The sequence below is a fragment of the Danio rerio genome, chromosome 8 (genome assembly GCF_049306965.1).
Source record: "Danio rerio strain Tuebingen ecotype United States chromosome 8, GRCz12tu, whole genome shotgun sequence".
Classification (NCBI taxonomy): Eukaryota; Metazoa; Chordata; class Actinopteri; order Cypriniformes; family Danionidae; genus Danio; species Danio rerio.
In genome coordinates, this window is record NC_133183.1 from 15,439,489 (window position 1) to 15,456,418 (window position 16,930).

General features: G+C 33.1%; 1 protein-coding gene across 2 annotated transcripts in view; it reads left to right on the top strand.

The window, feature by feature from the left end:
* The window catches only part of LOC100002381 (novel protein similar to vertebrate pim oncogene family), a 48,804-nt gene extending 33,401 nt beyond the window's left edge, over positions 1-15,403 (top strand). Inside the window, exons 3-9 of one of the 2 annotated variants that reach the window (XM_073910120.1) lie at positions 12,988-13,641; positions 13,957-14,051; positions 14,151-14,201; positions 14,320-14,698; positions 14,786-14,962; positions 15,052-15,140; positions 15,262-15,403. In XM_073910120.1, coding sequence (XP_073766221.1) covers positions 13,320-13,641; positions 13,957-14,051; positions 14,151-14,201; positions 14,320-14,698; positions 14,786-14,962; positions 15,052-15,140; positions 15,262-15,282 — 1,134 coding nt within the window. In that variant the 5' untranslated portion in view covers positions 12,988-13,319 and the 3' untranslated portion in view covers positions 15,283-15,403. Of the gene's footprint in view, positions 1-11,490; positions 13,642-13,956; positions 14,052-14,150; positions 14,202-14,319; positions 14,699-14,785; positions 14,963-15,051; positions 15,141-15,261 lie in introns of those variants that run through there. The other variant, XM_001342145.8, reaches the window with a different exon arrangement.
* Positions 15,404-16,930: the final 1,527 nt, after the last annotated feature.

Genomic DNA, 16,930 nt, shown 5'->3' on the forward strand with positions numbered 1-16,930 from the left:
ACATCTCGCGCAAACACACAAAAAAAATAAAATAAAAAAATTCACAAACATTTATCACGAATCTGGTTAATGCAAAGCTTATAAAATAGAAATAATGTGATTAATAGAGGGATTAAATATGTTAAATTATGAACATATGTTATATAAAATATTAGTATATATATGAATAGACTATTCAAAATAAGAAATATTTTTATTTAAAACCTTTTCATTTAATTAGGTAATTACATACACAAATATAAATGGACAGATAGAACCCTTAAAGGACGTTTGAAAAGCAACCAGAACTATAAATATAAATATATACTCAAACTAAACTCCTCTTTTCTATCGCAAATGTTAATGTAGCCTATAGTCTTCTTGTTTTTTTTTTTTTTACATTTTTATAATTATTATGCTTTTTATATGTTTTTACAATGTGGGTGTCAAAATTGCAAGATTTTGGTCTCATTTTGATTGTTAATTATTCAGCATAGACAAAAAAAAAAAAAAAAAAAAAACGCTGATTAAAAGTCTCTGCTCATCATGTTGGTCAAGTTAACCCCCATGGAAAAGCTATATATATTATCTGGAAACTTCTTTTGTGTTTAATAACTACTACTTATATTTTTACAGCAGCTGGCATCCAGCATTTTGGTGCATTAGCCTGTTTATTGGTGACAGGAAAACCCACTTAAGTGCATTCCTGCCCCCTACTGGACATAAGTGTGTATCGTAACCCTTGACGAATAGTGACACCAATAATAAAACAAACATAAAAAACTAATATTAGACAAACATATTTTATTCAAAATGATTACTTAAGCAACTTTATATTTATTAAACCATAATAACATTTCCAATCATTTAATTGCATAATAAACCTTTAATTTTGCAGGAGCATTCCTTTGCATTACCTTTTTATTTATTTATTATTTATAATTAGCATAATCTATTTTCATAATTCAACAGATGTAATTCCTCTATTAATCACATTATTTCTGTTTCCTAAGCTTTGCAATAACCTGATTCATGACAAATAATAATCTTGTTCATTACACTCAAAGGACTTTTACGTTGAAATGAAACGACTTCCTTTTAAAGTGAAATAACTTCCTTTTACTGTGAAAATTCATGCATACACACATATGAAATCACTTGCATATATGTATATACACAACTAACTGTATATATGTTTGTGAATTTTATTATGTTTGCACAAGTGTCATTTGGGTGTTTATGCACACATCAAGTTTATATTCTTATGTGAGAGTTTATGGTTGTATATGCATAGATCAAGTTTATATGTGTATGCGAGTGTGTATAGGTGTGTTTGCATGCAGCAAGTTTATATGTATGTGCGTGTGTGAATGTGGGTGTTTATGTGAGGATCGAGTTTATATGTATGTGCGTGTGTATGTGGGTGTATTCATGCGTCAAGTTTATATGTATATATAAAAAGTTTCATCCATGTTGTTTTGAACATCCAGTAGTATAGGTGTATATGCAAGTAATTAATAGGTGTATATACACGTGTTTTATGTATGTGTTGATAAGCAAAGTTTGATTTAAATCCTATACGTCACCTCATACTTTATGTTACTATATATATATATATATATATAGTTCAGTTTTGGTATGTGTATGGTCAGTATTGAGGAGAAAGTGAGACAATGCATTGATGATAAGATAAATTTCTCTGCAGCCATCTCTGTGTTTTCTTTGGTTCCTTTTATGTTTTTAACATTGAGTATCAGGAGTCAACCAATGTCAATGTCACAGAGCTAATTAAAAGGTAAAGATATCGACCTATATATTACCTATAGTAATATATTTTACTATAGGTTTGGAACAACATGAGGATCAGATTATTATTATTATTTTTTATTTGTTTACTTTGGATGAAGTTTTTATATTTTTATTGTTTTTATTCAATGATATGTGCATGATTGTGATAAATGTAGGCAATTCCTTTGAAAATATGCTATGTACCAGGGATGTCAAACTCCTGAAAGGCCACAGCCCAGCAGAATTTAGTTCCAGCCCTGCTTCAACACACTACCTTTAGATTTAGTTTGATCAGGTGTGTTTAATTAGTATAACTGCACTGTTACTCTGGCTATTTTACAGTTATTTACTGCACAATCTACAGTGTTTTGCTGTAATAAAAGGAAACATTTATTATTTATTAACACATTATTTTACTGTAAAAGGAGTAGACTTTGTATGAAATTGTGTAGTGCAAAAAATAAATTACAGTAATTTACTTTATGTACTCATTACAGATAGTAACTGACAATAAATAGCAAATTACTGTTCAACCATTACTGTCCCATCTTCTCTGATGGTTTATGTTGCTATTTATAGAGATGTGCATTTTAAAGGCAGAAATTAATGATTTAGGCATCACCACACACTCCCACGGGCTGTCTGTCTTCTTCTAAACACAAAGGTGTTAGAAAGAGTTTTCAGAAAATGCTGGCCCTTTAAGGGAGCCAGGTGTTTGATTTGTTTACTGCTGAGTGTGCTCTATTCTCTGTCCATCAATTCAGATGTAGAGTCTGATATGTATTAGGCTTTAAATAAGAATCTACAACGAGTAAATAAAATGTGTTCAAATGTTTTTGAGGGTTTCTATAATAAGGCTGTGTTTTAAGTTATATTGTTATTATCTTGAACTGTGTACTTGAAAGCTACATTGTTAGCTAGTTAGCCTCTCCTCATATAACTTCTTACATTACTTTTGTCTAAGTATATGTATTTATTGGATATTGGATATTGCATACTGCCATAATGTACAGATGCTAACAGTTGTATGTATCTTTCTGGCAACTAAGCCAAAATTAAATTCCATCATCTCTGTAAGGTAACATGTGCACATCATCACAGGGAATCACAAAAACATGATACACATAGCCATCCACACACAAAAGCTCCACTGTCAGGGGTCCGTTCTTCGTACCTCGCTTAAATTATCTAAGATTATTTGGCAGATCCCGGATCTTTTAATCTTGATAACTGATCTCTCGCTAATTTGGTTCTTCAAACGAGTTCGCGAATCAGATTAGAATGTCTGGATAAACTGATCTGAGATCGCTGCGTGTGTTGTGAAGGACAGATCTATCGATCCTCGAAATCATGATCAGCAATGCAACGATTGGCTGACGGCACAGCAGCGTAATGACATCATCTGATTAATATTCAATTATCCATGTGAGCAAAATTACATCTAATTAGCAGTAAACGGCTTGTTAAATATGACACGCAATAACCTTCCACATTTGTTGTGAGCTGCAGGCTTTCCACGTTCATGTGTCAAGTGTATTCATCATGTATTTCAATGCAAATCAATGTATTTAGTTCTACATTTAGAAAATATTTTCTTTATTATAGTAGCCGTTTTTTAATTGGTGTAAAGAATAACTGGTTGTTTACAAAAGCATTTTCATATTGGTAAAGGTGTCTGCAACTTTTGTGAAGCATCAAATCACCGGCATATTAACTATCAAAACATGTTTATGACTGCATAAATGTATTATTGCTTTTAAAAAAGTCACATATTGTGCATTTCTATTATCCACAATTTGTACTAAAGCGATCTAAAAAGTTCATATCAATAAGTTTTCTCTTTGCACCACCAGGTGGCAGTCTTTGTACTTTCATTTCGAGGGTGCAGATTGCATACGTTTTATTAATATGTATAACTTTATTTATTTTATTAATGACTATAATTTTATATATATAGTTTAAAAAAATTACCATTTTCCCAAGTGTATATAACTACTACTGTAATAAAATATCAGAATTCGGAACATACTTTCTGTATTATCTTTGCTTGAACTAAGCCGATCTAATCCTGTTTATATGACTTGAACCTGCTCCCGATCAGGTTTGACCTAGCAGAACTGTTGCTATGACAACAACTCTCGGATTAGCTTTGAAGAACGAAACGATCCTGGATCGTGTCAAATCGTCAATATCCAAATCCAGCTAACTGAGTAATCCACGTACGAAGAACGGACCCCAGGTCACAGGTTGTGAGTTTGTTGCCAAGTATTTTTCAGAGCAGTGTTTCCACCTATGAATTTATATTAGAAACAATAAAAGTTTGTTGTCATGAGATAATTATAACAATAAAAGATTGGATCCTTTGGTTTTTCGATGTTGCCAACTTTATTTTTATTTTTTATAATTATTTTAAACTTTTTATTGAGATTTAACACAGTTTTTAATTACTTAAAACTTTAAAATTTAAAATAATTATGTCGTGTTTTTTGCTGTTCATTTGCTGATCTACCTTCCTGCAGATTCCAGTCGCTATCCATATCAAACACACCTAAACCAATTCATTAGGACCTAAACACCACTTGATAATTACAGGCAGGTGTGTTTGATATGGGTAGCAACTGAAATCTGCAGGAAGGTAGATATCCAGGAACCGGATTGAGCACTCCTGCTATATACCATGGGGGTCAAACTCCAAGTTCCTGGAGAACTGCAGCAGCAGAATTTAGTACCCACCCTGCTTCAACATTACCTGTAGATTTCTAACAAGCCTTAATTAGTTTGATCAGGTGTGTTTAATTAGAGTAACAGCTTAAAGTCCCGGTCACACTGCACTTTTCTCCCTATAGACTTCGATTCATACGCATGTGAGTACTGCAGACCTGGAATAATAGCTCATGCGACAAATTTCATAATTTGCAGCATTGGAAAGTTCAAGCTTGGAGAACGCTGACATGCAAAATCACATCATGTGATTGCTTGATACCAATCAAAGATCAAAACGTGACCTCTCTGGCTTGCTTTTTCAATCTCTAATTATTTTGTTGAATTCCACTACTCGCGTTGTTTAATTCCACTTCGCAGTGCAGTATGACAGAATTTCGCATGCTCAAACGTTAATGTGACTGCAGCCTTACTGTGCAGACCTGTAATCTTCAAGACAAAATTATATCTGCTGATTTCTTAATTTTGTTATACTTTTTCTGTTTTTTATTTGTTTGGTGCCAAAACAATAAAATAAATTTGTCTGAAAAATGTTATGCCTTCTATTTTTTTTAATAACAGCTAAGAATACTGATTAATTTTAGTAACACTACAATAACTAAATATTACATACTATTAATGTGTTTGCAGTATAATGCTGTGATTTGTAACACTACAATACAGTAATTAACTGTACACAGTTTCCAGTTAGTTACCACTGCTGCTCTATTACAGTAATTAACTGGCAACAAAGTTGCCAGCTACTCACTGTATTGGTTCAGTTACAGTAAATAACTGGCAACACTGTTGCCAGCCACTCACTGTAATGGTTCAGTTACAGTAATTAACTGGCAACACTGTTGCCAGTTACTTACTGTAACTGAACTTTTACAGTGAGTGGCTGGCAACAGTGTTGCCAGTATTCTACTGTAAAATCAACCCGGTAAGGTCTAACAGTGTATTTAGCCTTTCAGTAAAGGCCTACAGCAAAATAGAAAGAGTTTGGCCTCATAAAACAATCCCCCAAACAGCTGTCAAAATTTACCAAAAACGGTACATTTTATTCTGTTACTAATTGATATATATATTCATCACAATGGAAAATGTTTTTGTGTTTAGAATATTTATTAGTGATGCATGCAATGATTACAGAATAACAAAAAAAAAATGCAAAGAATGGCAATGGCAATTTGAAACGTATTATAAATATCCTCAATGTACAGTGTTGTAGATCTCAGATGAGCGGACTGCTGGAAGAGGATGGGGTGGGGTTTTTCTTGCTTTTATTATTTATTATTATAATTATTTTATTATTTATAAAATTTTCTTAGTTTTCATTTCAAATAAAAATAAATTTATATTTACCCCACACTGGCTATTCTACTTGTTGCTCTTTACATAGGCCTATCTATCCATCTACATTGTGATTGAACACTGGTAATCCAGATTTAGTGATCCTAAAAAGTTCCTATCCGGATCAGAATGATCCAATCCAATGTTGCTTTGAAAAACTGGCTCAAAAAGTAAGCTGGATTACGTGATCACGGATTGCAAAAACAGGATTACTAAATCCAGATCAATTTTATCCAGATTAAACCTTTTGAAAAACCGGGCCCAGATGCAAAAAGCTCTCGAGTAAAAAATTTTCAGAGCAAACGTATTTCTGCCGCGTGTCGCATGCACTGATCCACACGTGAGTCCAATTGCGCTCTTACAGCTGGAAAATTAAAACAAAACCTTTGTTGCAGCACATTATAAAATCACGACCCGTATCTCCAAAACAAATCTTATTCTTTTCCCACTTCTTTTGGCAACCCAACATGGCGTCTATCTGCCGTCTGAACACTGTTTCAGGTACAAACAGTCTTGTAAGCTAGCTTTCATATTAATGAAGTTGCACGGCATACACAATAGAGCGCGCTGATTGGTTTGAACCAAGTCTCTCATGAATGAATGCAGCACACTCAGAGACGTCACAAGGTACTCCCAGGTACAGACATAAAGTCTACACACTAGATTACACGCTAAGATCTCATGACTGTGACGCAGCTTAAAAAATTAGTTTCTAACTGGAAGTATAAATTTGCTCGAAATTAGGCGAAAACAAACAATTTTCACTTTTTAGTGAAATATTTGTGTCCTAATAGTGTTTTTAGCAGTGTGGGACACATATACGACCGTCAACAGCTCAAAAAAAGGTGTTTTACTGTTTTGTGAGCCTGTAAGTGCAAGTACTTAAATAATTTTATATTTAGGTCATTACTATAACCTTTTAAGCGAATTCTACTTTTTTGTAGACAAAGTTTATTGGATGAATAACTTTAAGTACAATAGAGTTTTTGTCTGATCCTGCACCTGCTCCCAACCTGACTTACTGTTCAGGCTATGGCATTTTCTCGTGGCTGCAGTTGCAGGACACTTCTGGTGAGTATACTGTAAACATTTCACCCAGTTTTTATTTTTCGGCTGTTTGTGAATACAGGAAAACACTGTTTTAAGTATGTTTCGCTTAAAATGTATACTAAATAGTTCATGGGAGCTGTTAATGTAGACAAATGAGACACGTGATTATATTTAGAAGGACCAACTGAATTAATCTTTTTCTTTTTTCTCCACACAGATATTGTGAGGTGTTATTTGTTAGCTTGTTAAAGCTACTTGTAGTGTAAGTAAATAGTATGTTTAAATTTTGTTCTAAACTTTATTTTATTTCATTGAATACCAGGGGACTTAAAGACAGTATTAAGAGAAAAGCAATATTCTTATTTTGCAAAAGTCAACAGGCACAATGTATATTTTTACAAGAGACACATTCCAGCGCAGAGGACTCAACCTTCTGGAGAAACCAATGGGGTGATACTATACTGTTTAGTCATGGAACTATAGATCTGCTGGCGTAGTCATATGCTTGAATAACTGTCCTGGTAAAGTAGTTAAAGTGAAAGAAGATAAGGATGGACACTGGATTGCTGCAGTTTTGATGATTGAAGGTACTCCACTGATTCTTCTAAATGTTTACGGATATAATGGTCAATATAAAAAGAGAATTTAGCTGGAATGCATTTCAGAAACTATTAGAGAGTTGAAAACATTTTTCCCAACTGAAAATATGTTGGTGACTTTAATTGTGTCCCTGATGAATGGATGGATAGATTTTCAACAAAATACGGTTATTATGAAATGAATGTATTACAAATTTTTGTATTAATACTTCCCTAATAGACGTTTGGAATCATGTTAACCCTGAAGTAAGGCAATATTCATGGATTAGACCCAATGGAAATTGTAAAACAAGAATAGATTTTTGGTTGGTAACCCAAGAAATTTTTAAATATGTTTTGCAAGCTAAAATCTCTGCAGCTCCTACAACTGATCATTGTGTAATTACTGTCACACTGATCCCAGGCTCTGAAAGAACATGTAGGCAAAAATATTGGAAATTTGATGCAAACTTGTTAAAAGAAGAATATTTTTGTGACATGGTTAAAAAAATCTTATATTCAATTATGACAAATGATGAGATAAAGTGAGAATGTACTCAATTAATTATGGTAAAATATTGTGTAATAAGCAAAAAGAATTAGAAAAACAGCTGATAAAAGACATTAATGATTGTTGTAAAAAGGATTTATTATTAGAACCTATTAAAGAGGAAATGATTAGATTACAAACTAAATTGAACGATTTCTCCTTAAATATGGCACAAGGGGCATATATACGATTTAGAGCAAAATGGATGGAAGTTGGTGTAAAAAAACAGCTCTTATTTTAGTAGATTAGAAAAAAGTAGACAGAAATGCAATTACCACCTTAAATCTAAATAATAAAATTGTAACTGATCCAAAAGAAATAAGTAATGAGATTTTTAAATTTTATCAAAGCCTATATTCATCATCATTTTCCATGAAAATTTCTGAGAATTTCTTCAAAAATTCTATAATTTTATTCCTAAAATTGATGAAGATTTTAAAATGATATGTGACTCTGATTTAAAAATTGAAGAACTTGATGCTGCTATTAAAAAAATGGCTTTAGGTAAATCACCAGGTCAAGATGGACTTGCAACTAACTTTTATCTTTTTTCTGGAATGATATGAGAGAAATGCTCTTTAAAGCACTAAAAGAATGTTTAGAAAGTAATACACTACTAACTACAATGAAACAGGCTATAATTATTTTCATACCTAAACCAAAAAAGACAACACTCTTATTGATAATTTAAGACCAATTACTTTACTTAACATTGATTACAAAATATTCACTCATGCATTAGCTAGTAGACTTAAAGGTGGTATAGGTAAAATTATTAGTGATACACAATCTGGGTTTCTTCCAAATCGACTAATACATAATAACATTCGCATGGTGTTAGATTTATTAGACTATTCACATTTGATAGAGGATGATGGTATAATACTATTTCTGGATTTTCTAAAAGCTTTTGATAAACTTGAACACCCTTTTGTTTTTCAGTCTCAACAATATTTTGGGTTTGGCACAAAATTTATTAATATTCTTTCAATGTTGACAATATAACAAATAACAAGTGCTGTTTTACTTCAATCGGGTACTACAAAGAGATTTGATAACAGAAGGGGAATACGACAGAGAGATCCAGTCAGCCCCCTTCTTTCTTACTTGCTGCCGAATTATTAGCACTGTATATTAAAATATTAAGCCATTAAAAGTAGATCCTTGGTAATTACACAATTAGCTGATGATACAACTTGATTTCTGAAGGACTCTAATCAAATACCGATTGCCTTAAAGTCTATATCATTGTTTTCTAATGCTTCAGGGTTACATTTAAATTTGAAAAAATGTGAGATTCTTCACAATAATACATAAAACTCATTGTATAATATCCCAATTAAAAGCTAAATAACATACTTGGGAATAACTATTACAAAAAATTTTAGGGACAGGGAAAATAATAATATTCATACTGTTGTACAGAAAAATAAAAAACATTAAGTAGCTGGTTACAAAGAAATATTTCAATTTTGGGGAGAATATTATTAACAAAAATGGAAGCAATATCAAGATTAATCTATCCAGCATATTCCTTAGGTGTACCAGAAAGATGTATTAAACAAATTAACAGAGTTCATTATGAGTTTATTTGGAACAATAAGCAACATTTAATTCGAAAAAATGATTTGGTAAAGTTATCAGAGGAAGGGGGGTTGAATGTTAGTGATTTTGGCGTTATAAATGGAGTAATGAAGTTAAAATGGTTACAAAGCTTTGTTAAAGGTGAACCGTCTTTATGGTTTAGCATCCCTTTTCATATTTTTCAAAGGATGGGAGGAATTTCTTTTCTTCTAAAATGTGATTTTGACTTACTAAAATTGCCATTTAAATTGTCTGGTTTTCATGCAGAAGTGTTACTATATTGGAAGATGTTGTACAAGCACAATTTTACTCCACATAATGTTATCATTTGGAATAACAGGTGTATTTTTCTACATGACAGGAAATCTTTATTTTTTAAAGACTGGTTTGGCAAAGGAATTTGGAATGTAATTCATTTAATGGATGATGATGGTAATATGTTGAGCTATGATCATTTTAGGTTAAAATTCAATTGTAATTGTGCATATAGAGAATTCTCTTTGGTTGTCAAAGCTATTAATGTAGCTTTGAGGAACTTAGTTAAAGGTATAGTGCAATACTCCTCTGTAATACCTACACTAGTTGATTTGTTTATAAATAATTATTCTTTTTTGGATATTAAACGTAACAACAAGGTCTTGAGATCACTACTGACAAAAGAATATTTTCCTCTTCCTGTTAAAAGAAAAGTTTTATCTGAGAGATTTTCTAAAGCGAACACTATTGATATTAGAAAAAGATACCTGTCATTTCCCTTGTTACCTAAAATGAAAGAAGTACATTTCAAAACAATTAATGACATCTATCCATGTAACGAATTTCTTAGAATAAGATTTCATTTAGACAGTAATGCTTGTATTTTTTGCTTGAAAGATATAGAATCCCATGAACATCTTTTTTATAGTTGTTCCAGTGTCAAATCCTTTTGGGACAGATTGTATTAGTGGTTGATAACTAAAAATGTAACACCTGCGTTTGACTATCACATTGTGAAATTTGGCATTTTTATGAAAAACAAGGAAGTTAAATTTCTATGTAATAATATGTCGATTGTAGCAAAATTTTATGTACACAAATGTAGATTTGTTAAAGTTTCTCCTTGTTTCAAAGCATTTACAAATTATTTCAATATATTATATAAATCTATAAAACAAGTAAAAACAAAAGGTGCCTTAAAGCTCTCTAAGCTTTTGTCAACATATATGGACTGACCCCTCTGAATGTAATGTATTTTCCTTTGTATTATTTAAGGTTTATTTTTATGTTATTATTAATTTGTACTGTTTTGTTTATTATAAGCTGCTTGGATATAATGATATATATGTTTAACGATGGAAGTTGAAAATGCCTGTTTGTTTTTTGAAGTTTAAATAAAAAAAAAAAAGTTCGTCAAGAGAATAATAAAATACGAGATTGCTAGAATATAAATGTGTCACTGTGGTATTGGATATACACAATTTATCAATATATATAAACATGTAGCCTATCAAAAAATAGAAGTGCAAGTCACTGATGATATTTTAAGCATGAGGATTAAAATATCAGCCATACTTATTAGAGTCGAGTAAAACCATTCATTTATACATTCATTAAAGAATTTACCCATACAAAATGTCAACCTCAACACTGTCAGTGAAACATATACACACGCACGCAGTACAATAAAGAATGAATGAATAAATTAGGAGCAAAAATATTATGTCAATAGAAAAAAAAAGCATGCATCCAAAATCAAAAGAATGCTGAGTTTATACGAAGAACGAAACCGGCAAAAATAAATAAATAAATAAATGAATAAATACGCAAAAAAAAAAAATAAAAATAAAGACAAAGTAAATAAATACATAAATTCATACATAAATAAAAAAATTAATAAATACGCAAATATATAACGAAATTGGAGAATAAATCCATACATTTCTGCAAAAATAAAATAAAATAAAGAATAACAAAATACGAGCATATATACATAAATAAGCATTGAAATCTATAAATTCCTGTATAAATAAAATAATTAATAAATAAATACGCAAATAAATAAATAAGTAAATAAATCCATAAATGCAGGCATAATTATTTTTTATAAATAAATAAATACGACTGATAAATAAACAAATAAATAAATGTCTTCATAAATAAAAATGAATAAAAACGAAAATATATAAATAAATACGTAAATAAATGCTGCATAAATAAAACAAAGCATAAATAAACAAGAAAATATAAATTACTACATAAAACATTAAATAAATAAAAAAAGCAATTATAAAAATAAATGAGTAAAAAGTTTTTGAGTAAATGAGTAAAAAACAATTTCCTGCATAAATAAAGCAAATAAATATGCAATGTATTTATTTATTGTTTTATTTATGCAGGAATTTATGAATTTATTTATTCATTTATTTATTTATTTGTTTACTTATTTATTTATAGTTTTTGAAGGTTTCGTCCTCTATAGGTTTTTTTTCCTAGGGTGCGAATATCCATGTTGCAGATGCGGATAGATAATGATAAATTGATTGATAAATTGTGCAAAAGGAATAATAACGAAGTAAATAGAAGTGTCTAGCATTTTACAATCCTATATTAAAGAGATTCAGACGTTTTAAATCATTTGGTAAATTTAGGTCCATTCGATTTTTGTTATAAATAAATATATGTAATATAATGTATAATAGTGGAAGTAAAATAGTGAAAAACAAATGTTTTTAATGATTTTTTATTGTTACAACTGTTTATTTGAATTAATTTCGAGTTTTAGTTTGTTGTAAAACTGACGCAGAATTAATTTCATGAAGGCGTAACGCTGGTCTATGTTTTACAAGTTTAGCCTGTTTACCGGGCAGCCGCTTGCATACAGGCTATGAGTATGTGTGATCGGTTATTGATTGATTATAAGGCATATACTTTATGCAAAAACAATATGGCACTTTCAAATGGCCACAGAAACGCTCCACAGAAACGGCCCAGCCTGCGTCACATTTAGAATTGAATGTGAATGTTCGAAACGGTGACATCATAGCTAAGAGAATGCGAATGCATCTCTGACTTTGGCATTCTGCGGTTAAACTAGTTGAGCGATGGGTCAACGTAATTGTCGTTGCAAAAAGGCGAACAATGATTTTGAGCGTGTGCACGTTTACCATCACGATGCACCGCCACAGCTCACCAATTTGGTGGAAGCTCATAAACATCCTGTTGGCGTAAGTGAAGATAGTGCGAGTGAGGGGAAAAATAAAAAGAGAAAGGAGGCCAACCGTAAAAAGAAAAGAAGGTTCAAGTTGTGGCGGTGGTTCTCCTGTCTGAGAGCTGCTGAAAAAAATAGTACACTTCAGGTTGAAGGAGAGGCTCAGGACACTGGGACAACTGCAGCACCACCTGAAGTACAACCTTCCTCCTCTTCAGGTGACGGATCTCTACAGCAGGTCATTCATACTGTAGACCTCAATCTTCAGGAACCTTCAGCCAGTGACCCTGAAGTCTATCCAACAGTAAAGAAACATCTTACTGTTCAACCTGATGTCCTCCGTTCTCCAGTTCTGAGCAGCAATACTGCTCAGCCTTCATTCGACTGGAACTTTGACATCAGCCAGACTCCATTGCTTAGTCCTGACTATTGTGATGAAGCCGAAAGCTTAGCTCACACCTTATCTGACTGGAGCATTGATTCTGGCCTGGCTCTAGCACGCACCACATCAAGGTGGAGCAATGATTTCACTAAGACTTCAGCACACACCATGTCAGATTGGAGCATTGATAAGATCAAAACTCCAACACGCACCACATCAGATTGGAGTACTGACGCTACCCGGACTCCGGTACACAAAGTGTCAGTCTGGAGTACTGATGTCACCCAGCCTCCATTTCACTCATCCACTTCTGATTGTAACAATGCCACTGAGATTCCAGTCCCCGATGCTTCCGAGGGGAGTGCCAATTTCCCTCAGACTTCACAGCACACAACGTCAGACTGGAGCATCAATGGTGGTCAAGCTCCAGTCTGCACACAGGCCTCTGTTTCAAAACAAATAGAGAATAATGGAAAGATGACAAGTCAGGGTAAGTTTACTGTCCCTTAAACACACCACACACACACACACACACACACACACACACACACACACACACACACACACACACACACTCCTGCAATACTATATCAGGCCATTTTAATGTTTCCATTTGTGACCCTGGACCACAAAACCAGTCTTAAGTTGCACAAGATACATTTTTGGCAATAGGTAAAACTAAAGCTTATTTATTCAACATTCAGACCTCATTTTCAAAAAATGTACACTGATTAAGTAAAACATTTTGTCCTGTTTTACACTGGTTGATATTTCATATTACTTAACCTTGGTTTTGTTTTAATAGTCATCAATTCTTGCCACTATCTGATCGATGACATGCTGGGTGAAGGATCCTTTGGAACTGTGTACAAGGGGCGACGTCTACACGATGACTTAAAGGTGCCTTTCATTTTTCTGGATTGGATAAATAGTAACAAATACAACATGTTAGCTGTACAATCATTCTTACTTACACTTTGCTTATTTCTTGTTTATTAGGTGGCAGTGAAATTTGTCACAAAGACGGAAGATGTGGAATACATATGTATCGTAAGTGATTTCTCATAAGACAAGCTACTGTTGTCGAAATTTTGTGAAATTATGATTCAATTCATAATCTATAAAAGATATATCTATCTAAACATCATAAAAAATGTATTTCCTGTAGTCGGGTCATTCAGAGCCCTTTCCTCTTGAAGTTGCACTTCTCATCCTCGCCCATGGAGTATCCAGCGTTCCAGAAATAATCCAGCTTCTGGACTGGCAGGACCACGAGGACCATTATATAATGGTGTTGGAATACCCTTCACCCTGTGAGGACCTATATGCTTTCACAGAAAGCTATGGAGGATCCATAAGTGAAGGTTTAGCGCGTGTTGTTATGCAGCAGGCAACTCAAGCTGCATACATGTGCTGCCGCAATGGTGTTCTACATCGCGATATCAAACTTGAAAATCTACTAATCAACAAGGAGACACATAAAGTCAAATTAATAGACTTTGGGTGTGGAGACCTTCTCAAGAAATTACCCTACGATACATTTGCCGGTATGTATTAACCCTTAAGCTGTGAAAAACGATATTCTGAATTTATAGCAACAAATGCTAATTGATGCAAAAATCTTTTACCTTTAGGCACCCTTGAGTACTGCCCCCCAGAGTTTGAGGAAACGGGTGAATACAATGGGAAGCCGGCAACAGTCTGGTCCCTTGGCATCCTCTTGTTCGTATTGGTGTGTGAGGACTTTCCCAACCCTCAAGAACTGCACATGATCAATGAGAACAACTTCTCCAAAGCTGGCTTGTCCGATGGTAAGCTCTTTATTTCAAAGACTCTTACATGCAACATCAAAGTAGGTGTGAAGTTCAAGGTAAACAGATGTTTCAATTGTTTTTCACAGAATGCTGTCAGTTGATTAGTTGCTGTCTCCAGCAAAAGCCAGAGCAGCGGATTCAATTAAAAGAGATTCTTCTCCACAAATGGTTCAAGGTATGAAGCCTAAGCAGAGTATTTTGGGAGGGTTAATTCAAACACAAGACTATGGATGTTAGCTTAGAGAATATTAGATTTGGATTGACTTTTGATAAACTAATTGCTGTTTTTATTTTAGGACACCAACCTGGAGAACTGAAGAACAGCCACCCTACATGTTATTGTCTTGAGAGGAACGTTTCAGGCTGTTTGAGGCAGGAAATCTTGAGCAGGAGGTGGCTCCTCTCAAAACAAACAATAAAACATATGCATTAATTGAACTCTTGTGAAGAGTATTATTTGACAAAAACAATTCTAGGAGAGCACATATTTACATAGTACTGTGAATCTTCTGTCATGTATGATAAGTATGCAATGCATTTCTTGTGTCATGCTATTCTTACAGTTAAAAAGATGACTAGAGGCTGCATATTGACACAATAAACGTGTCAAAAAAGTCACCAACACAAAACAGCTGATGATAAACATCATTTTAAGCTGTAAAATGACATCATATTTCCACTCTGAAAATGAATATTTAAAATAACAGACACTTCCCTGCCACATGTATTTGTTCTTCAGACATCTCACCAAGCAATGAGACATTTAAATGCTGTCTAATAGACTCTAAACGTCTGGCCAAAAGAAGGCTAAATTTGGGTAGGCAGTGCAAATCTATATGGCTACTTGATGACTTGATTTATAGATAATTATTCATTCATTCATTTTCCTTCGGCTTAGTCCCTTTATTAATCAGGGGTTGCCACAGCGGAAAGATCTGCTAACTTATCCAGTATATGTTTTACACAGCAGATGTCCTTCCCCTACCTGTACTGTGGGGGAAACTGGAGCACCCGGAGGAAACCCACATGAACATAGAGAGAACATGCAAACTCCACAAAGAAACGCCAAGTGACCCAGCTTGGTCCCGCTAGGAAGCCAGCGACCACCTTGCTGTGCAGCAACAGTGCCAACCACTGAGCCTCCATGCCACCTTATAAGCAGTTAGATGTTTTTCAAACACACACAAAAACGTTTGTTTTTTTTCCCTTCGCAAGTTGAATAACTGTGCATAGGTCAATTCAAACATAATACATCTAGATATGTTTATATCATGTTTAGAGTTTTTGGCCATAAATACTTAAACAATGACAATATGTGGGCTTTAAATTGCTAATTTTAAAATTTTGTTTTAATTTTTTTATTTTCTGTGCAAATACAAAAAACATAAATAAATTTAAAAAAAATTGTGAAAATGGCAATGTCATGTGAAAGCAAATCCGAGCAGCAAACCCGGATTTCACAATCTCCTGGGCCCGGTTTTTCAAAAGTAATCCACTATGATTTTGGATAAGGGATTGGATCAAATCTTGAAAATGGGTTTTTCAAAAGAAAAAACGGATTACATAATCAGATTAGATCACGTAATCCAATCTTGGTTTTGATTTGGATAGTTTGGGTTTTTCAGACCTTTTTTGTAGGATCTGGATCACTTTGATCCAAAAAACCTGGATTAAACTGATCCCATCAGAAGGGTGGATTTAGCGTGGATTTCATGCCCGAAATGTAATGAAAACGTAAAAAAATGTATTAAATAAAACTATATTGGATCATGCAGAATCTTACGAGATATACTATTTATTCATAACGTTTTAATTTTATTTGTTCATCTGTCAGGCTATAGTGATTATAGGCTTTAACATACACTGTTAACCCTTATTGTAGATTATGCAGTAAATAACTGTAAAATAGCCAGTGTTTTGCTGTAATAAAATGAAACAGTATTTTACAGTAAAAGGAGCAGGATT